Consider the following 22,752-nt stretch of genomic DNA (forward strand, 5'->3'; position numbering starts at 1 on the left):
TGACGCATTTGTGGGCTTTTTCTACTGGAACTGATCCCCGGTTTTAGCTTGATCCATCCAGGCAGTAGCACAACATGTATAAGCAGTCTTTTTCTGCTTGAGGAGGAACGAAACCAATTATTCTCGCAGACACTGACACCGTTTGCGATTGTTTGCGAAGGATCTGTCATGAAGATGTCCGTGAATTGCATGACTGTCCAGCTTAAGAAGCCTCACGTGCTGAAACTATATTCCTATGCAAGTGTTGATTAAGTCACCTTGCCACTATATTACACGACGCCACGCTGTAAACGCTGGAAGCTACTCCGCCATGCCCCTAGCCACCATCTATTCCAGAGCATTGTCTGTTGGTGGACAACGTGTAAATACCGGGAGCGCGCTGACCCGAAGAGCCGGCGACAGTTCAGCGCGCGCGTGTAGATAAATGGGCCATTCTCGCTAAGCTTCTCAGCTTCCTGAGAGAGCGCGAGGCTCCGTTGCAGGAGACAGCTAACGGGCAGTGCTGGAGGCATGTGCTGATGGAACTCGGCGGTGGAGCTTGTATTGATCGTAGTCTGGTTACTGTAGTCAGTAGGGATGAGTGCATGATTGAGGGCTACCGGTCAGACCGCAGCAGCGCCTAACTCATGTACAGGTCAGGGTCAGTTTTAGCCCTCCCTTTCTGGGTTGCGGTCTCTAAGCGAGCAGAGCCTGAAGAAAACAGCCACATGCTTTCAAGTAATATCCATACAAACCAAGGCTGCGCAAATTGCGTAAGTTTTCTCACTGAACTGACAGACAAAACAACAAAAAAATGTGGGTGTCGCAGTGTGTTGTACTGTCCACCCCAGTGCCCGCTTACGCCAGTTACCGAGCAAGCTTGCTAACACTTGCCAACACTTGCTAACACTAACTAACAAGCTTGTACACAAAAATAAATCCGGCTGTTGTATTAGTATGCATGGTTCAGAAATAGTATAGACATGTTATCATCACAACATGACAGTGGGTCAGGTCAGAATCAAAAGCGCGAAGGCCAATGTTTGTGGAGGAAATCAGGACACACGATGAAACGTAATACATTTGTATAACTAGACCGAGGACTGCGCAGAACACTCGGAGAGGTACGAGCGCTCGTCAGCTGCTCATGAATTTAAATGGGATCATCGCTACATTGCTTTCCGAACAGCCGACATTGCCTTTAGTCCTCGCCTCTGGTGCCTAACCTTGAAGTGAAATTTTGTGTCCACAGCAATTCCCGTGCTTATTCGACAGGACGAACCAATTCCAGCTAAGTGTTTTGCACGCGGATGTCCTCCTTAATCCCGCTCGTCCGGGAATAGAAGCTTCTCAATCAATCGTGTCGAATTGATGGGCGAAACATCCATTGCATAATGACCGGGTAAAAATGATACACCCTTGGTGCTAGTGATATTATGGAGGTGCATTTTGTCTCAGCACATCCCGCCTGATGCGGTACTGCGTGTGCCAGAGGATGAATTCAAGGATTAGGTGGTAGGTCAGTATGTCTACCTACAACTTGCGTCCGAATCGTTTAAGTCACTGCTAAGTTGTTTCGAGATAAGGCATATGATCAACCTCAGAAGGCCTTATCATTTGAGGAGAGCCTTAGAACTTAGTGGTGGAATGTATGGGTTTACGAAAGCCTTACCTGTTAGCATATGTAATTATACGTACAAAATAAGCGTCAGTTGACTTCACGGGGCCCAGCCGTACTAGTGAAAGGGACTGTTCCATATTTGTATGTGGGTTTGAACTGAAGGAGTCATTCTCACGATCATTCCCTGCACGTCACAGGCATGCCTCTTGGAAAACATTAATTTCCTCGCGTTTCTGAGCTAGCCGCGCGCGAAACAGCGTTAACTATGTCGCGTCCCCGAAGTTGGGGCCACCCAGAGGTGCATGACGTCATATGAGCGTCAAACAAAGACTGCCTCCTCAATACAGTGGGTCTGACAGCGACTCTGCCGTCATGAAAATTTGACATAACGCAATCAAGCGATGATGTCTTGAGGGGCATATTTATGTGTACTAAATAGTGGGATTCCATTATCCGGAGTCTATTGGTATGTTTTGAAGTCTCTGACACTTCAAAACATACCAATAGCTACAAGTGGTCCTTTTCCATCATAACTGGTACTTGCCTCAATATCGTCAAGTGTCGAAAATTCCCTTCGTCTATATGGAAACAGTTTAAATTATTGACTCATAAAAGTCTCACATGGCCTGCGAGCTTATCGTCCAGAACCAGATTATTCTTTATCCCTTCTGGTGTGGGATCAGTAGACAATGTTTTTGAGGGACGGCATCAAAGCGATGCCGCTAACATCACAAAAGTGATGCCGGCGTGTGTAACATTGTCCAATTTTCACCTCGGCACAATTATTTGTAATTTAACTTCCAAAAATACTGCGAATAATTTGTGTTGTTGCCATGCACGGTACAAAAATATGCAAAGACACCACCATCTGAAAAGCACCTTGAACTAAAAAGGGAAGCTTTCGTTCCGAAGTATCGAAGTATATAGTATCTGCTGCTTGTATCGTCCCTGGCTGCCAGTACCTGATGATCTTGATGGCCACCTGAGTGTTCGTCTTGTGATCAAGAGCACGGATGACCTGGCCGAAGCTCCCGCGGCCGATGACCTCCAGGATTTCGTACCGGTATGCGATGTGATCGTGCGGCACCTGCAGCAACGGCGCACGGTTATTCGCAGCCCCAGTGGACGCCAAGAGTGGCTGCTACCCCTGACTCTGGACCTACCTCCTGAGGCGTGAGTCACCGGCGCCCGCCAGCGGACGGCTCTCTGAGAGCAGGACGACCGGCCTGCTCTGATGAGCTGCGTACCACCGCCACCACGTGCGACACGTCACATAACGGGAACGGATGGCGACCGTGCCACCGACGCTGCCGGCCATTGCCTCAAATATTCATCATCTGGCTGGCTGGAGGCCGCGAGGCCCAGTTCAGCCCGTCCCTGGCAGACGGGTTTTCACTTGAGCTCTGTTCTTCATAAACCAGTGAAAGCCCCTTCCTTGCATTGCAAGCCCATTCCTTGCCTCTGACGTCACGACCAGTCCCTACTCGGTCGAGGGGCGAAGCAAGTGCGTTTGTTTACAGGTAAGTCGACGGCGCCGACAAGGCAACGCATAGCAAAGTGTAATCGATAATCATAGCATCATAGCATAGCAAAGTGTGATTGGTAATGATGCATTCAGCTATAGATCCCTTGCAAATGCTCATTGTTCAGCGATAAATACACCTAACATCGAATAATATTCAAGGACGTCATTACTGCGCGCTATATGTCTGCATGGGGTTGGACCACCTGATCCTACTTATGCGCGCATATGAAACAAAAGCTCTCCCCATTGGCGTGTATCTATGAGGCTACCTCAGCGGGCGGAATTCGGGTCGTGAGTTACTGAGGAACAGGGCCCTGGTCGGCCGTGGCGCTCGAGCCCCACTGACGATAAAACGAATGGTCACTGATACGCGGCGCGATAAGGATGGATAGCTAGTGGTAAAGGCCAGAGGTCGAGGTCGTGGACAGGGGGTTTGTCGCTGAGGCGCCGGACCGGGTCATTGTTTGCCCGAGAACCACGCACGGGTGGCGAAGTAATGGCACGGAGTGATGAACTAGTTCTTCCCTGTCGCCTACCACGCGTCTGGCCTGTGCCTTTAAAATTTTACCAATAACATCCAATGAATTAATCACGATCATGTTTCGAAAAAGCGTTTCAACAACGGATGCCGCTGACGGTGACAGCATGCGTGCGATCCGCTGAAGCGATCAGCGACACGCTGCTCTACGATCCGCCGAAGCTATCAGCGGCACACTGCTCTACGATCCACTGAAGCTATCAGCGACACGCTGCTCTACGATCCGCTGAAGCGATCGGCGGCACGCTGCTCTACGATCCGCTGAAGCGATCAGCGGCATGCTGTTCCACCTGGTCAGTGTACAGCGCATCCTGATCTGAAGCGCTTGAGTCCTTGAAGCTTCCCACTGCCTTTTCATCTTCAAATTCGTTAGTCGCATCCTTCGATGTTGGGCTACGCATCCTTCTAATTTCAGCACATCTCTATTACCTTCCATAGCTAGGATTGTCCCTTCCATAGCTGAATTGTGGAGAGTGCAGTCCATTACCAGCTCTATGGCTACCTCTCTAAAAATCACCTGCTTTCCTCGAAACCAGCACGGCTTCAGACTACGCATTCCACGGAAACTGCGCTGGCTTGTATATCCGGTCACGAACTAAGTGCTAACCACCATGGACGCAAGCCAGTGCTCTGCTCAGTTGACGTAATCAAATGCTTTGATGTGATAGTCCGCTCAAAATTGCTTACTATGTGATGGACCATTCAAAATTTCTGAAGGAATAGGATTGTGGCAGCATCGATAATTCCTAGTTTTCGACCTACCTCTTTAAACTTTTTCAGAGTATGAGGAGCATCTAGCCAATTCAGGAACAGCGAGTTCCCTACTAAGCTGTCAAACAACATGTGAGCTTTTATAGATCGTCATTAGGCCCCTACCCTATTGCAAACCTTCGAGAACGATCTCAGTCTCTTCGCAAAGGGTGATAGTCGTTGTGCAGTATGCGGACGACGGCCAATTCTAGTCAGCGGCAAAAGAAAATGAAAACGCCGTCACCCAGATGGAAAACATCCTGGCCTGTCCTCGACGTCCTGGCTTTGCGCTAACAGACTCAAAGAAAATGTTGAGAAAACTGAATTACTTTTGTCCAGAAGCCCACAAAATTTGCGCAACTCCCGAAATTCACCTCGAACTTTGATGAACACGAGCTCTCTGCTGTTCGGAGGAAAGCAAACATAGGACTAGTCATTGATCCGTTTCTCAGCTGAGCAGCATCTCTCGCCATCTTACTGATTTTGATGTGCCCTTTCTGATCTATCTCATCTGAGGAGCTATTTGCCCGCTTGTTTCATCTTTACCCTGGTAACGCATCGGCCCTCTCGCAAATCCAAAATGCCGCTTTTAAAACTTTGACAATCATACGGGAGACAAAACGCCGGGTCCACAAGTCATCATGTTTGCAGTTAAAGCGATCTTTGGGCGGAAAAGTTCATCCCGTCTCGGCTCCGGCGGAGAAGCTCGGCTGGCTCCCAGCAGAATGCCTTGCGGAATCCCACAGCCTGACGCTTCTCCAAAAGATTCTTCCTTCTGGTGAGACACAGGCGCTGGCCCGTGAGCTGTGGGTGCTTTCTCAAATCTGAGACTGCCACACACAGCAGGGTGGATATTTTTTCGTTCTTAGGTCACACGGTGACGTCGGAAGGAGGCGTCTGTGATGTTCAACCTCCACTCAGTATAGCCTCATCTCCCGTGACCTGACGCAGCTCCCAACCGTGAGGTCTCGTCGTGCGCTGGAGCGCCACTTATTGCGTCAAAGGCCGCCCTGACCACGAAACGGCTCGGGTCATGCACGCATGCGCAACCATGTGTGTGTGTACTTTTGTGAGCTGCGCGTGTGTGTACGTGCATGTGTTTGTAGCCATTAACATCCTGTTTTAGCGCTGCGACGATGGACTTGAAAAGCCACGGTTTCACCACTCAGCGCAACCATGTGTGTGTATACGTTTGTGAGCTGTGCATGTATGTGTATGTGTATGTGTTTGTAGCCATTAACATCCTGTTTTTAGCGCTGCGACGATGGACTTGAAAAGCCACGAGTACGCCACCGATAGTCCAAATACACGTCTATGTTCATGCATGTGTTGACGTTTGGCCAAAATGATTGGCTGGGTCGTCGGTGCGAAGGACTACACTGGAGTGGGGAGTTTTTGGGTGACGGCGACTGTCTGCAACGCACCTGAGTGGCAATGACCAGCAACGAAAGGATGGAGGCATCGCCGACGTCAGTATCAAGGGAAGGCTCAAATGCGCCTCGTCCGGAGTGTCAAAGCTCTGACACCCCTACCACTGCCGGCACCCATCGGACAAAGCAGCAGCGGCGCTAGCATCGTGTGTGGTTTGATCCTTCAGGGCCGATGGGGTGACAGTGGGTATATGTCGGCCGGTGAGTGCTGCCTCACCGACAGCTGAGTGTGGGCATTCCGCTCAGCTGCCGGCTACGCAATTTCTGGTGTCCGCAGGGCGATCTTGTGATGGCATCTTTGGGATTTGATGCCTTAGCCATGGGCCTGTGCTCAAGGCCTCCAGCACAACTACGCTTATGGAGGTATGTCGAAGCTAGTCAATATGAGAAAAATTAAAGCGCGGGAACAAAAGGCATGTGATCAGATGACAGCTGTCTGACCATGAAGTCAAACGCGGCGCGGTGATCTCGTTAACACAGTGCGGCAATGTCATGAGCGCGGTGCGGTGTTTTCATCAACGCGGTGCAATTACCAAGTAGACAGTGACCACTCATGCCGTTTACTTGGCCACACCGGCATGAGAAACAGCAGCACCTGGCATACGTCGCAGCGAGGTTCAGAAAGCATAATAACACCCGCTCGCGTTCACTCTGCGCCAAATTACCAGCAACCAGGTAATTTTTTTTATAAGCAACCAGGAATTGAGTTAGGTGTGATGATCTAGCATTACACGCGCTTCAAGTCGTAGATTAAATGACGTCTGTATGCATTGCATGCCGAGCACATTTAATATTAGCGCCGGACACAGGGCAAAGCGGAGTACGGCACAGCAATGGGCGAGATCTGTCGACCCAGGTCGGATTGTGTCTAATAAATATCTCGAGCAATGGGCAGTGGACGGTGGTGAATGTTGCATGTAGTGACCTCCAGCAAGCATGTCTTCGTTATGAGATACGTATTCTGCAGCGCTGTCCGAACAGGAGCTCGATTCGGTACGATTCAGCACCATCTGGAACCGAAGATCTCACGAGACCCGAACGGAAATGTGAACGGGCTAGGACAGCGGCTAATATTCCGAATTTGCGTTGCAGTGCAAATATCCTGCATGTCTGGAGGTAAGCAATGTCCAGGCACAACTTTCATCATCTGACGTACCATTTGCTGGCTGTGCTGCATCACGACTTCATCAAACATACGCCCGGCGCCGTCCTATATTAATTAGCGCTGTCTTAACACTCGCGAAATCTTAATGCGTGAACGCTCGCATCTCATTTCTGCGTGGTGCTAGCGTGTTAATCGCCCCAATAGCAGGACTTCTTTCTGCGTCCAGCGAAGATGAAAGTAATACGAGTTATACCAGGATCTGATACATATCATCTGGCATAATTCGCAGAAAACAGAACACTGTGATCCACTTACCGGGGTAATGTGATACCGTTTTTTAACAGTTTTCTCGAAGATATTCACGCTGCAATTTTCTGGAAAATTCCGTGGGAAGCTGGTACAGAGATGCAATGCAGCATCCATAGCACATGGTCTAGATACGGCGAACCGAAAGGTACCGTTGGCGCTGTTGAAGACGGCGTATGAGGTTCGGCCTGAAGCAGCATAGCGAGCGCAAAATTCAGAAGCCAACAACGATTTCCGCACAGAGAACTATGGCGCCCCGCCGCTAATGAGCCACGTGCCGGTGCTATAGGTGGCTCACAGCCAGACGTCCTCTTTCTCACAGCTATGCCGGCTGGCAGTGGAAACGGACTAGCAGATGCTTTGTTGCATTGTCACCTGGCAGAGCTTCCGGTCCGGTTGGACGCAAATGGTGTGTCAGTGGTGGCGTGAGGTAACGCGTGCCAATTGCAGGTGGTGCGGCAACGACCGCGCCGCACTCACCCGGGACTCTGCGACGGTGTATTTCTGTCTGAGGCGCGCAGGGAGTCGCCCAGGAGAAAATGCTAGCATGTGGCATCGTAAAAGACGCAAGTTTTTCGCAGCTCGTCCAGCCTCCAGCCCCACCGCATCGCATTCAGTCATTACCAACGCCTTGACCGCTACCCGACCCACAATATTCGGTGGTAACAACGCGCTCCGTTGCGTACCAAAAGTACTACCTGTCAACGTCTAGAAACGTACAGCGGTGACCAGTTCGCATTCAGTCCGCGTATACTGCAAGCAACAAGTGGCCGGCTTGTGCGACGACCGCGAGACATACCTTGATGTAGCTGCCGTGTTCGTCGTCGAAGCCCCCGTTCTGCTGGCGCGCTTCGTCGCCGGGCAGCTTATTGGCGTCCAGGCCGAGGAACCAGACCTCTTCGTACTGTTCGACCTCGGCCAGCTCGTACTCGGACATGTACGAGCCGTAGTAGCGGGTGGCGTCTGTAGAGCACAGCTGGCGTTAGCGCGACGGGTGGGTCCCACAGGTCGCGCGCTCGAAACAACGGGCCGAGTCCCACAGGTCGTGCGCTCAAAACGACGGGCCGGGTCCCACTGGTCGTGCGCTCAGAACAAAGGGCCGGGTCCCACGGGTCGTGCGCTCGAAACAACGGGCCGGATCCCAAAGGTCGTGCGCTCGAGACTCGGATGACGGCCGGGATGGTCGATTCACCCAATCATCCAACCATATAAATGTCGTAAATCAGTCCTGCCGACAACAGACACTTTGGCTTGATAGACAGGCTCCGCCTGCTGTCCAACGTCATATGAGAGTTTACACTACGAGGCTGAGGGTATCGCACAAGAGATTAAACCATGCAATAAATTTCGTTACGACGCTGATGTCCCCAGTAAAATAGAGACAGAGGGAAAGAAACAAAGCGAATGCGACAGAGCAAGAGATAAAGAGTGAGCAGGAGCAGAAAGAGAAAAGTAAAGAGAAAGGGGAGGAGAGAAGGAGAGTATCGGTGAAGAGAGGAGATGAGAGATAGAAAGCATGTGCGCAATGGTTAACCGCACACTTACTAATGATGCTAATTTGACGGGTTGTTTGCTGAGGACCGTTAGCCGGTCTGGCTACAATAAGTATGTATACCAATGCCGGTCTGGCTACAATAATAAGTAATACCAATGTGGGACCAGCCACATGCAGCCGGGTCAGGAGCAACAGATGGTCTCGTGCGCCGGGATCGCGCAGTCCGCACCCCTTCCTTCCCCGAACGATTTCCATCTATCTGTTTGGGCCTCGGGCAACCGGTCAGAAAAAAAAATAACAGCAGTGAGTGTGGGACTCCAACAGACTGCTACACCAAACGTACCTGTGATGTAATGCATTGCTATCACTGGTAAGGATAGTTTGCGACCTTAAATATTGTCATATTTTGGAGCAGCGGGCATCATGACACATCAAGCACTGGACAGTTTTCGATGCTTGCTATATTGCACATGATTTGAAATATGACTTAAGTATGTGTGAGTAGAGCAGTTGTCTGAAATATGATATACAATAAGAAACGTCAAAGTTCTCTAGTGAAATGGATAGCATCCGCATGTGGTTGGCACAAATAATTAACGCACCTGACACGCCCCTAAAACTCAATAACTAAGTACCGGACTATGGAATGTCACAAACCCTACCAACTGAGCGACGTGACGGTCGGTCAATTTACAACCATGCGACTGGTATAGCCAGAACCTTCTGGCCTCAGTCACCTAGCATACTGTTCCCGAGAGACAGAGACACCCGGCATTATCTATCGTCTTTTGCCACGCAAATCTCCCCAATGTGATGGGTCCGATATGATCCTCCAATCTCAGTGACCTTCGGTCACCGGTTAACAGATCCGTATTCAGCCGCCATCCGAGGTCTGCGCGGTGACGGGCCTTCCAATCTCAGTGACCTTCGGTCACCGGTTAACAGACTCGTGTCTGGCCGCTAGCCGAGGTCTGCGCGGTGACGACATCGACGGGTGCAGTGACGCGCTGGGCACGTTCCTGAGCAGCGGACCGCCTCTAGAATCAACGCACTTCCAATCTGTCGCCAGGCTAACGAGCTGCACCAGTCGCCAGGCGACACCCGAGCCCGGGGGCGGGAAGAAGGGGAGGGGGAGGGGGAGGGGGGGGGGGGGCGAGTCAGAGCCTGCAACACCACCTCGCTGTTAACTGAGGATCTCACCGCTCACGCATCGACGCGAACTATCAGCTCTGTGATCTGGCTCGGCCTGGCGCATGCATCCTCGGTGTTCGAAGAAGATACTTCATGTCAGCGGGGTTCGTAGGATGCAGCGGCTCCGCCAAGAACCAAGGGAGTCCTAGGGTTGAAGCTCGTCTTCCCGCAGGTCTGATGGTAACGCCCAGGTGCTAAGGAATTCGTTTCTTTGCATTTGCTGAACGCTCCCTTTGAATGTCGCCGGAATAATTCAACCAATCGGTTAGAATCACACTGCAAAATATGCCCGTGGATTGTACGACCCACGCACGGACATGCTAATTTGCTAACCTGCAGGTGATTGCTGACCTGCGGGCCGTGCCCAACGCTATTTAAAACGGCAATTTGCGAAACTTCTTCCAGGTTATACATATCTAAATATATGTACATTTATCCGGGTTATAGGAATGAAGCAAGGCAAATGACAGGACAAATCGAAAGCGTGAAAACTGTACTCACACGTTTACAGGCATTTCATAAGTTTATGAGGAAGATACGTAATGAGGAAGATACACCTATCTTGTAGCTGTTTGCCAATTTAAACATACTGAAATGACGAAATTTAAATCATACGCACTTGTAAAGTCATACTAGGTCAAGAGATGGAATGTATTCTTGTGGCAAATGATAACATGATCGTGCTTCAAGAATCAACGCGTCGTAAAGCCGAGAAATTATCAAATAAGCATACACAGAGGCCAATTTAAATTGCGTTTACCAAAACCCGCACCTAGTAGCTTAATATATGCATCCAAAGCTTGGCTTTATTCCACTCAACAATCTCCAGGATTTCAAGCGCTACTTTTCAGTAAAATTTATCAATTGAACCAGAGGTGAGCTGCTAAAAATTAGACCATTTATTTCGGCTTGTTTACTAAATTGGTCACCTTAACACGCGCCCGGGTGACTGGCTAGAAACCCTTCGCTCGGGGGTCAATATGACCCCCCTGAGATCTCTGAAACTAAGAGAGTTAGAGACACCAAATTCACAGGACGTATTGCCCTGCACGTGAAATCTCTTAAATCAAAGTTTGAGCTTCCTAGGTCATGTCCTTCGGGTCAAAATAAGTCAAACAAGGTCAAATTTCAGGCTGGTCTCCATAGTGCCCTCAGAACCTAAGGAATTGTTTGTAGGCAAAAGGTCACGAGCTCAGGTAAGGTCAGTGACCTTGTTTGACTTTTTTGAAGGTCATGGTGACCAAAATCATACAAGACTACTCTGGGTTTTGCATTTGGATAAGCGACAAAAATTACGTCAGGCGGTCTGTTCCTAAACAAACAAACAAAAAAATGCTGACCTGAGTCATTTTAGATCCACGACCTATTCTGATCTCTAAGAAGTCCATGGAAGATTATAGTGCGGTTCCTGTTATCAATCAATTGGAAATGAGCACCATAAATTATCCCATACAACAAGCCCTACAGTAATAAAGCAGGTTGGTTCTGACCTCGGTCTGACCTTTGTACCTGACCTTAGGTCAAAGTAATTTTCTCATTCAATATTTGTGTTGAGTAAGAAAGCATCTCAGAGATGTATGGCTTCGTCAAACACTCCGTTATTGCATCAGGTTGAAAAATTCCCTAGAAATTGCCTTTGCTGAAACCATGGGCTGATTTTGACTTGCCGTAGGTCAGCGACCTTACAGGATACATCTAAATTTCTCATGTCAAACGATTCGCTATTCAATTTTCTACAGCTACGCACAATTTGGTGCGCCCGCGCCGCGCCATTCGGAAACCATTCTGAAAAAAAATAATTTGTGGGGTCGATTTGACCCCCATCCGAGCGCGTGTTAAGAAGTTTATCGCAGCTCGTTGAACATGATTCCATTACTTGCCTTACGCAATTTTTTTTCGGGGATTTAAGGGGCAAAATAATTCTATCTAAGTACCAGTTTTTCTTCATGCTATACCTTGATGAAGGTTTCCAAGCCCTACCAAGTTCTTTGTAACGTTGACTTGGCCTCGTTGCTTTGCATTTGTTGTCCATTGGTTTTGTTGTGGTAGTTTGCGTATGGATAGTAATTTGTTACAGTAAAGTTGAGAGGGTGAATTACCTTTTTTCCAGGGTAAGGAACGAGAGTGAACTGGATAGACGGATATTAATATAATATTGAGATGAATGGTCAACCACATGTTGAAAATTGAAACACTCAATGGAAGTGTACTACACACCACATGAATAGTTCAAAGTGTTAGTAGCTTAAACAGAAGGTAAAGTTCGCAAAACATCAGTTTTCATAATAAGACAAACATTCCAGATCAATATTTCCACAGACTCTTCATGTGCAAGAACTTAGAAGAGCGGTCTTAGAGCGCTCGGGACCGTGCTCACCGCGCCGACAAAACCAACTCCTTCGCCTGTTTACGGCTCCGCTCGACTCTCGAGCTCGAACTACCCAGAGCTTATTTTCCCTCGGAAGTTTTAACCGTGGTTTGACAATCTCATTACTTGTTCTTATGAGGTTGTAAAATACGTAACATGCATGCGAGTCAAGCCGTCAATTCACTCTGGCCTTTTACGCCGCCTGCTTTGGAGCGAGACAGAAGGAAGCACATGAGCGTGAAGTGACCAGGGCGTGAAATCTACCAGAGGTAACACTGTTCGGATTCACTGATTTCTCAAAGGAGCATATGGCGATGATGCGATATCATTAAAGAAGTTTGTGATGTGGTGACAAGTTCTTATCATCACATCACGTCCCAGCGAAAGATGTGGCATGTCATCTCCAAACAATGCGACAGGCAACGTTTTGGGGAAAACGTTTATATATATATATATATATATATATATATATATATATATATATATGATATTTCGTTAAGACTTCACGAAGTTATACAACATATCCGGAATTATATAGGGCACCGCGGTGCCAACAACACATACATATAACAATATGAAACAGACCAGTCTGTCTGCAACCTGGCGTATGATAACGAATCGTAAAGGTCGTTGAAGAGCAATGGAAGCGTAAGGTTACTGGCAGAGTTGGCGTGGGAGTTGCGGTATAAAACCAAGGAGGTACACGCCATGCCCTCAGGAAGTGACCGGTTGAATTCCAAGGACTTCACTGAGTGCCCCCCCCCCCTCCCTCCCCCCGGCGCGCCTTGTGTAATAGTAGCGATATGCAACACTACAGAGAGCTTAGGGTTGCTTGATGTGGATTGGCGTGTGCTCAGTGGCTTATGTGAGTTGTTACAGCGAGAGCCATGTGCAGTGCGGTCTGTTGATTCTCAATGATACTTTCCGGACGATCCGTTTCACATATTCGTTAACTTTTCGAACTGAGACAGTGCTAAGGCATAGACCAGATGACCATGCAAAAGTTCTCCTGTCGTTTTAAGTCTACGTGATTAAAAAGCACAAATGGCAAGAAATGTTAAAGCCACGCTCTTTAGGTGAATGTTGTACGGCCAAACACGTCGTATGGAGTGGATCTAAGGAAAATTATGGCCTTTGTAAGTCCCCATGCAATTAAGTTAGCATTGAGAGCGCTAGAGCTCGTCTGAAAGATTTAACAGCGGCAGCAGAAGCTCGTGTGTGTCAGCCCAGAGCCCGGGCATGCTGCTCACCTGATGGGCTCAGCGGTAGGAGAAGCCCGTGTGTGTCAGCCCAGAACCCGGGCGTGCCGCTCAACTGACGGGCTCAGGGGTAGCAGAAGCCCGTGTGTGTCAGCCCAATACCCGGGAGTACTGCTCACCTGACGGGCTCAGGGGTAGGAGAAGCCCGTGTGTGTCAGCCCAGTACCCGGGCGTACTGCTCACCTGACGGGCTCAGCGGTAGCAGAAGCCCGTGTGTGTCAGCCCAATACCCGGGAGTACTGCTCACCTGACGGGCTCAGGGGTAGGAGAAGCCCGTGTGTGTCAGCCCAATACCCGGGCGTGCTGCTCACCTGACGGGCTCAGCGGCAGCAGAAGCCCGTGTGTGTCAGGCCAGTACCCGGGCGTACTGCTCACCTGACGGGCTCAGGGGTAGCAGAAGCCCGTGTGTGTCAGCCCAATACCCGGGAGTACTGCTCACCTGACGGGCTCAGCGGCAGCAGAAGCCCGTGTGTGTCAGCCCAATACCCGGGCGCGCTGCTCACCTGACGGGCTCAGCGGCAGTGGTCGTCCGTGAGCGTCGGTCCGGCTGGTGAACGAAGACTCACGCGGGCTCGGGCCTTGGATCACCGGAAGGCCACGTCCACCGGCCACTGAGCCGGCTCCGTTCTGTTGTGGACGTTTCCCGGACAGCACCGGCAAGCGCTGGAACGGCACGGCCAAGTGGTCTGAGTGCACAAGCTTTTTCACGTGTTTAATCGTCTCGTTTTAAAGGGAGTATGCCGCCTTTTTGTACTGTCTGCTTATTGGTAGGTCAGAGGCGTACAGCTTGATGAGCAATGCCAGCTTCCGAAATCCTTCTGAAAAGCTTCGAACTTTTATTCGAGGTGTCCGCTCCTGAGGAAGAAATGTCATTGAACTGCCTGTTTACCACCTTGAACGTAACACATTTCATTTGAATGAATTTTCAAGCGTGTGTGTTCTATAATGTTTGCAACACACTATCGTGTCAAAACTTTGTGTTGAAAATCCTACGAAAACTTGCAGCATTGTTCAGAAAAAAATATCGTAGCATTAGGCTTTACCCCTCAAATCTAACAAAACGTTTCACTGTGGCTTTTAGTTCTCCCATATGACGCTTACTTCGATGGCCCTTTTCGAGCCACACTTTAACCTTGGGAATGGGTGTATCACATGGTCTGTTGTGACGCGTTGGCTCAGACCTCAACCAATGCGCCTCTCGGTAACAAGCCCTTGCCGCCCGCTGGGTCAATCACAAACATTTTTTATTGGCACTAGTAAAAGTGCCACTAGATAAGGTGCTAGTAAATTGGCAATATTAAAGGTGACACGGTGGTTGTCATGGGGACGGGGATAGCGACAAACGCAGGAACGAAGCGTAGTGCTGTTTCAAAGCACAGACAGCGTAGTTTGGACTAGACAATAATTGCAACTGCTGTCCTCATTATGCATTGATGGTGTTGCTGTGTTACCATCCAGTACTATTATTAGACGTAAGTGGTTCTGATAGTTTACGAGGACATGTTTTTGAAGTATACTTCAAAGGTGGGACAGTCGCTTCAAGTGCCCGTGAATAGTTCAGATATTGCAATCGGCACTTAAGCTAGCAAGTACCTTTAAATAAAATGTGCTTAGTACCATTCAGAGGCGAAGAGGATACATCACAGCCACAGAAAATTTATACCCGGCGCCTGCTAAAATATGCAGTAGTCTTTCATCTTTGAAATTAATGACATCTTTTAGATGAATGAACGATTGGAAGACAATGGACAGCTTGCCGCTTACACGCCTGTCTCTTATCTTTCTTTTGCATAAGACAGAAAAACACGAACATCAAACTAATATGGGTTCAAACCAATCATGATTCCAACGGTCAAAGCATGTTTCTGCCGCCAACGCCTTACAGACCTCGTGGGGCCCGTGGCAGTCTCCGGGACATACGGTACAGCATATCAGGTCAGGCGGGCGGCGACTGCAATGGGCGGGCTTCAGAACTGCATCCCACCTCAGCCCACGCCCACGCGCCCGAGCGGCTGGTCGAATCCTATTCGCCCGGGTACGGGGGTCAAATTGACCCCTGAGATCTCAGAAACTAAGAGAGGTAGATGCACCCAATTTACAGGGTGTGTCAACATGCAAGTGAACTCACTTGTACCAAAATTTGAGATTCCTTGGTCATGATTCACGGGTCAACTAAGGTCAAACAAGGACAAACTCCAGATTGGTGTCCAACGTGCCCCCAGAACCTAGCTACCTGCTCTAAGCAGATAGTCACTGGTGCTCATGTTAGGTCAGTAACCTTGTTTGACCCTCTGCGAGTCATGGTGACCAAAACAGAAAAGGCTGCTTCGTGTTTTGCATTGGAATAAAAGTCAAAGCTTACGCTTGGCAGCATGTTCCCAGAAAAAGAACGCTGGCCGAGTCATATTGGGTCGATGACCTGTTCTGAACTTTAAAAAGTTTACATAAGATGTAAAATGCGGTTTTTGTTATCAACAGATCCAAAATGAGCGTCAGAAACTACCTCACGCAGTAAGCTATAAGTAATAAGGCAGGTAGGTTTTGACCTTGGTCTGTACTTTATCATACCTGACCCCAGGTCAATGGAACGTGTTCATTTAATTGTTGTGTCACCTAAGGAACAATATCAGAGATGTATGGCTTCGTCTGCCACCCCGTTGCTGCATCAGATGAACGATCCCCTAGGTAATGTCTTCCCTTATTTCATGGCCTGACTTTAAACCGCCGTAGGTCAGCGACCTTACAAGGAACGTATAAATTTTTTATTGGTTGTCTATAGCCTTGAAAACTTTGGTGCGCTACGCCGCGCAGTTTGGAACATTTTCAGTGAAAACGTTCGGGGGGGATTGCCCCCCCACCGGAGCACGTGTTAACCTGCGGTCCCAAGGCAACAATTCCACTACATATTTACTGCATTCAAATACGCATACCTCGTTGACGATGATGCCATTCTTCTTGGAGAGGCCGCGAGCCTGGCTGACCTGACTTCTGCCGGGAATTGTGGTGACTTCTCCAGTCAGGTTCCCTTGATTCTGCAACGCAAGGAAGATCACCCACTTAATACGCGCCATGCTATTTGGCATACCTTAGAGGGGTGAAGCATTACGCAGTATGTGGAGGATTGGGCAATTCCCTTTGGATAAATACACACATTTCGATATATCTTATGTGCCGTATATGACATAGTTGAGTAGCAATGCAACACGTTGAAAAGAGGCAAATTATGAGGTAAAAGGATAGGATACGACGATTTCATTACACAACGTACAAATTAGGCTGGAATTGGTGCCTCAGAGCTCTTCATATTTACAAATATGTTCCGCACTGCACCGAAATTACCCATGAAGGGAGGTGCTAGATATCATCACAGTCTCCAGACACCTGTTGACAGCAGAATCCGACGCAGACGTGGTAAAGTAAATTCTTATACCCTTGTAACATCCCTGTTTATAGGTATGCAGGACTTACAGGGCCTGCTTACCATACATACAGAGCGGGATTGCAGAACTTACTGAACTTTTCGGGCTTTTACACCTTAACATGATCCAAGACATAGAAACCTTGAATGAAATTGTTATCAACGCTCACCTTGGTTCACAGCACCGATGTTTAACAATAATGAGGCAGCCGGAATCAAACGCCCACGACCGGTTCATATTGCTGATTACCAGGCCTAGTATTATCCTAGATCCTGAGTGAACTAAAGACATGGGCTGAATGAATGACTGTCAAGTGTCTCGTTTAATGTAACAAAGGTTCTCTTGGTTAGATTCATGTGGTTTGCCCATTGAGTGTCACTGGAACTGTATGCAAACAATATGTTCATCGTCAGAGTGCTAAGTATGTACTAAGAATTCATACAAACATGTTAACAAAGCTTTTTGCAAGCTGTTCAGTACATTAATTCATAGTTAAAACGTCTTCTAGCAGTCATCTCAATCACATCAGTCACATTCCGACGAACCGCTGTCGCACGTGGGACTCATCTCAGCTCAAGATGTGGTAATAAACTACTGAAAAAATCAACTTGTTCAATGTGTTCCGCTGTTTTAAGCCTTTCGGTTTCCTTACAGCGAGTACCTAATCCCAATTCCCGGTTAGTGGGACCTGTTCATTTTGAATGGGATCGACCATGTGATTGGGCAATGAAAGTCCATTACTATGGCCGACTTTTGAAGCAATGACGTAAGTGAGCTTTACCGTAGGGAGCACGACTGTTCGATGGCAATGCGCGGCACTACCACGGGATAGGATGTATCATTTCACTCTAGAGCATCTCAAGACGACCAGTAGATCGCGTGGTAAAAAGTCGCATGCGTAATGCTGTATGTAGAAAGATCGTATGAGACGAAGGTCGTTCGAGATAAAAATCAGTGACAACACATCGTTTCGATTCAGGATAGTAAGTACACATATATCATAGAACATGATCGCACATGATTTGTGTCGCAATAAAACAAAATAATATACCAGAATTATATGTCGCAAAGATAGTATACCAGAAGAGCATGCTGCATACATGCCTTCATGGGGAAATGTCGTAGAGGTCAAGGTCGCATGGGTGAATAGGCTTCTTATACACGACTCGGCCGGAAGACGACGTGTCGCCGGCTCCGAGCCACTAATGGCAGAACTTACATGCCTATCACTCAGGCAAAATGAGTGCCTGGCTGGAGGCTGGTGCCGGCACGAAATACGTTTAGAATCGAGCATTCGACTTGCTAGTTGACATTCTCGATCCGGAGAATCCTCCCACTGACTTAAGGAACCTTACAAGACATTTTGGGAACGCGCGGCTTTTTAAGTCACCTTATCGACACGAAAATGAGAGGTAAAAAACTGGATATCATTTTTTGCGAGCGATCGTTTGCAATCTCATCATTTGCTTACGAGTATGCTCATACCGTCACTTTCCAGAAGCTATGCTGCGTGCTTCAAAAGTGTTACCGAGGAAGTGAGGTCCTTTTCGCGACAGAATTATCACTGGTGCATTTAAAAAAGTACAAAAGTGATGGAACTAAACTGGCAATATATCATATGCGCAAAAACACAAACCCAACAACAGGCCTGAAATTGAGGCGGCTGTGCTACGTATTGTGGCCAGCGAAGTGTATATTGGTAGCTGGTATGCGACAGGCGTTTTTCTGCAGAAGAACGTTATACGTTCACCGTACCTGTCCCGCATCGTGCGTTATTCAAGGCGCAGCAATGTTACGAGCTGTGAAAATTTGTAAGCCACTACAGCCATTATAGTATTAACATCATAGCACTCGTGGCGTTTCTTATAAAACGGCGCCATTTGTTGGTGTTGCGTGATTGAGAAGTAAGACGGTCCGAGTTTCTGTAACAAATTGTAACTATAGCTAATCCTACATTATTCCGTGCCAAATCAATGAAAAGTTATAAAGACATTTTACGAACGAGACACTTTCATGATATTTCAGGACATACGGCTTTTGATGTTACCTTCCTTGCTGCCCAAGCGAGGCTTCACAAGCAGTCTCGCAACTGGCCTGCTCCTCGATTGGATCACTTATCAATCTGACATCCCGGCAGATTCATACGAAATGGCAGATACTAACACGCCCGTCCGTACGAACGCCAGGAAAGAAGGTCAGAGAGTCGGCACAGGCACGACGGGAGTACGTGGTGTGGGATGTTACCCGGTGAAAGAAACCGGACTGCGCGTGGGGGGACCACCCAGCTCGCCACTGATGAACGGTCACGATATCCAGCTTAACAAGATGTCAGGCTAGTGTCGACGGGATGGAAGACACTTGACATCCCGCCCGGCGCTGGACACGGCCGTGAGGCGTCGGCGGCGGCCAGCAGCGCCCCACTCACCCAGCAGTGGATGTCCCGTACGCGCCAAGGGTAGGTGAGGTACGCGCGCGGGGCCACGCTTGCCTTCATCGGACTGGCGGGCTGGGCAGCGGCGCGCTCGCATGTCACGCCGCGCGCCGCTCGCTCACGCCGCACGCCCGGCGTGCCGCCCCGCACGCGCGCCGCGATCAGAGGGTCATGGCGCCCACACTGCCGGCGCCGCTGCCGCCGACGCGTCGGTGCCGGCGGCGGCGCCTGCGCGCTGGGGCGGCCCACTGGCAGGTCGTTCATCGAGCGCGCCGGCGCCGGCGGCGATCACCGCCGCGGCCGCACCGGCTCCGGATCAGATTTGCTGTTGCTTGCCGGGGTGGATCAGCCGGCGCTGGTAATGAGGCCCCGGCAGCGCGCGCCAATGGCCGACCTGCGGCGGTCAGGACGGCTGCCTGTTCTGCAGGCCAGCGGCGGCGCAGCACTGACGCATGGGCAGGCTCAGGCCTCGGCCCAGATGCGTCAGCCATTGACGTTTCATACGTTTGCGCGTCAGCATCGTGGCTGGGATTGTATGCACGACCCAAAAGATGGCGCCGGAATTTAGTTTATAGCGTGAATGATGCGGTCACAAATGAACGCTTTGGGCAGGGGTGCGGGACATTTGGTCTGCCACGTCATACCAGCCAATTACAATGCATTTCAAAGAGAGTCGATGAAGAAGAAATTAACCCTGATAAAGAGATATAGGGTATATTAAACGATTGCCTCTCATCACAGCAATTCAAAACTTTGCATGCAAAATGGATCATTTACACGATAAGATAACCGGTAGGCTGAGGGGAGGTGGGGGGGGGGGGGGGGGGGGGGGGGGGGGGGGGGGGGGGGGGGGGTGGGGGGGGGGGGGGGGGGGGGGGGGGGGGGGGGGGGAGGAGCCATAGACTTTTTGAACGATGGGCAGGCCAGTATGAATGGGGTCTCCACTATGTAGCCGCCTGCTTCGGTTAAATGGCTTCCTAAAGCGTAACGGCCTTGATTACGCCTGCAATTACTACGAAGTGCAACACTTAAGCCGTTTATGCTCAGCGCCGTCATGAGGGCAGTCGAGAGAATGATTGCACATCGTGAAGGTAGTGTTATTACCGACATGTCCGGTCATTTCAAGCCGGGTGGACCCGTGCGTGGTGCATGACAGCCAGGGTGTCCGAGAACATGGTGCATGACAGCCAGGGCATCCGAGAACATTGGGCATGACAGCCAGGGTATCCGAGAACACGGTGCATGACATCTGGGGTATCCGAGAACATGGTGCATGACAGTTGGGGTATCCGAGAACATGGTGCATGACAGCCAGGGTATCCGAGAACATTGTGCATGACAGTCAGGGTATCCAAGAACATAGTGCATGCCAGTCAGGGTGTCCGAGAACAGCTGGCCGTGTAAGCTCCCTATCGGCTTCTTGTCGCAGACGCTTTTTCGCTGAATTGTATGGAGCTAACGCGAGTGATGGGGTAACTGGGGGCGCAATCTGATATACAAATACTTATTCAACGAGTAGCGTCACGGGCAACACAAAATAAAACGCCGAAATAATTTGCACTCACATGACAACACTGGACGCTTGAAGAGCAATTAGACAAACATAGCTGGGTTGCCGGGGCAAAAAAATCTGCCCGCATCGGAAGGCGGTAAGGTTAACACGTGAGACGAAACACAAACAGGATGAACAAGGAAATATACATGCATTCGAACATCTTTAAAATCTACTACGAATGTATGTTTTGTGGACACTGACACTCTGCATGTCGGAATGGGATTTTGCAACAAAATCTCCTCCAGTAATGGAATAGCCAGCACTGGGCGCGGTGGTAGTTCGAACACGGCACGTGAGAGCAGTTCTTTTCGTCGGGTCTATGTCCTCCGTGCCCCGACTTGTGCCGTATCTAAGAGCGTGATTTCCCCAATAGCTGAAAGGCATGCTCTCCACTAAAAGCCCTTGTTTTTGTTTAGCTTGATCACGAACTTGAATCTGTCAGCGCTGCGATCAACACGGCGCATCGGAACTGGGCACCTAGAAGACCCAGGCGGTGTAGGAGATAAACAGTAGCGATGCCTAGCGTTACCGTCTTTGCGCTATGAAACGTCCCACCCATAGCGATTTATTGCCGGCAAATGAGCGCAGCCTGATGAGCTGCACGCTGCTTTTTTCCACGTCTGGTCGTCGGGTGCCTGCATTGTGCACTCAGCGGTAATACTATGCCTTAACGCAGCCATAATGAGAGCATGACCTAGTGGCCATCCCCGGCCACCGTCCCCGCGTTCAGGCCAAAAGCTTGCAGAATTCTTTCAACCAAAAGAGAAAGCTGCTGGCGAAAAGCAAACCGCGTAGCGCACCAGGAAAGCTTCCCATAATCTCCTATACATTCCACTAAAAAACGGTGTTTATCTCACTCCGAGCTTTTCAGGGGTGAATGCATGATGGAATCCTCAAAGTGGCACTATCACTAGTTGCCAAAGTCCATGTTAAGTCGCACCGTACACCGAGTTATTCGAGTGTAAAGTTATTGTATAAGCTTAGCATTTTCAAAAGGAGCTCAAGTACATGTAGGACTTACTGCGAATAAGTCCTCGAGGACTTACTGTGAAACCTTGTTGTCTCCGCCAGGCCATCCCGCGAGTTTGTCACATCACTTACCCACATAACCAATGCAGGTTACGTAAGTTTCCTTTCAAACGTTCAGTAAATTTCGGAAAAATGAGCTTGATCTCATTTGGCTCCATTTGGTATGTTAGCCTAGCTAGATCAGCTAACATATGCAAAAACCGCATCAGACCTTAGTGTACGCCTGCTTTCATTGCTAACCTCAGCCACCAGGTCTATAACTGACACGGGGTCGCAACAGTACATACCACGCGCTACGCACTAATGAGGCCAACACCGAGGGAAAATTACCACGGTCTGACCGGACGAGGTCGCGGACGCTGGAACGACCTCTCCCCTCGCTACCGGAGTCGCGCTCGGCCGCGGCCGGCGGCCCATCTCTCGAGGCCGGTGAAGGTGACCGGGCCTCGAGATGGTCCGGGATCAGTCCCGGCTCCGCTGCCCGGCCGGCGCTGCCAGGCAGCCGGACACGCGGCGCAGGTCTGGCGGTCGTACCCTGGCCGGGCCGGACCGGGCCGCGCGCTCACCGCTCGCTATTTATAGCCGGGCCGGTCGGCAGCGGCGCTGAGTGCGTGGTGCTGCCGCCGGCAGGCCGGCGCCGCCCGCCCCGCCCCGCCCCTTCAGCGGCAGGTATTGACGCGGTGACGACTGACGTGCGACGCACACGCACAAGCTCCGACACCTGCACGCCCACGCACGGCGCGAGGCAGCA

The 22,752-nt window shown here is 49.8% G+C and overlaps 1 protein-coding gene across 1 annotated transcript in view; it reads right to left on the reverse strand.

Annotated features, from left to right (window-relative positions):
• The window catches only part of LOC119103001 (dual specificity tyrosine-phosphorylation-regulated kinase 4), a gene marked incomplete at its 3' end in the record, with an annotated part of 54,291 nt that extends 34,758 nt beyond the window's left edge, over nt 1-19,533 (reverse strand). Inside the window, exons 1-5 of the mRNA XM_037226450.1 lie at nt 19,412-19,533; nt 16,498-16,599; nt 14,071-14,230; nt 8,054-8,217; nt 2,563-2,687 (exon numbers count right to left, since the gene is read on the reverse strand). Of these exons, the coding sequence (XP_037082345.1) occupies nt 2,563-2,687; nt 8,054-8,217; nt 14,071-14,230; nt 16,498-16,599; nt 19,412-19,480 (620 nt within the window). The remainder of the gene's footprint in view (nt 1-2,562; nt 2,688-8,053; nt 8,218-14,070; nt 14,231-16,497; nt 16,600-19,411) is intronic.
• Nucleotides 19,534-22,752: the final 3,219 nt, after the last annotated feature.

The sequence above is a fragment of the Pollicipes pollicipes genome, unplaced genomic scaffold, assembly GCF_011947565.3.
Source record: "Pollicipes pollicipes isolate AB1234 unplaced genomic scaffold, Ppol_2.1 Scaffold_5724;HRSCAF=6776_pilon_pilon_pilon, whole genome shotgun sequence".
Taxonomy (NCBI): Eukaryota; Metazoa; Arthropoda; class Thecostraca; order Pollicipedomorpha; family Pollicipedidae; genus Pollicipes; species Pollicipes pollicipes.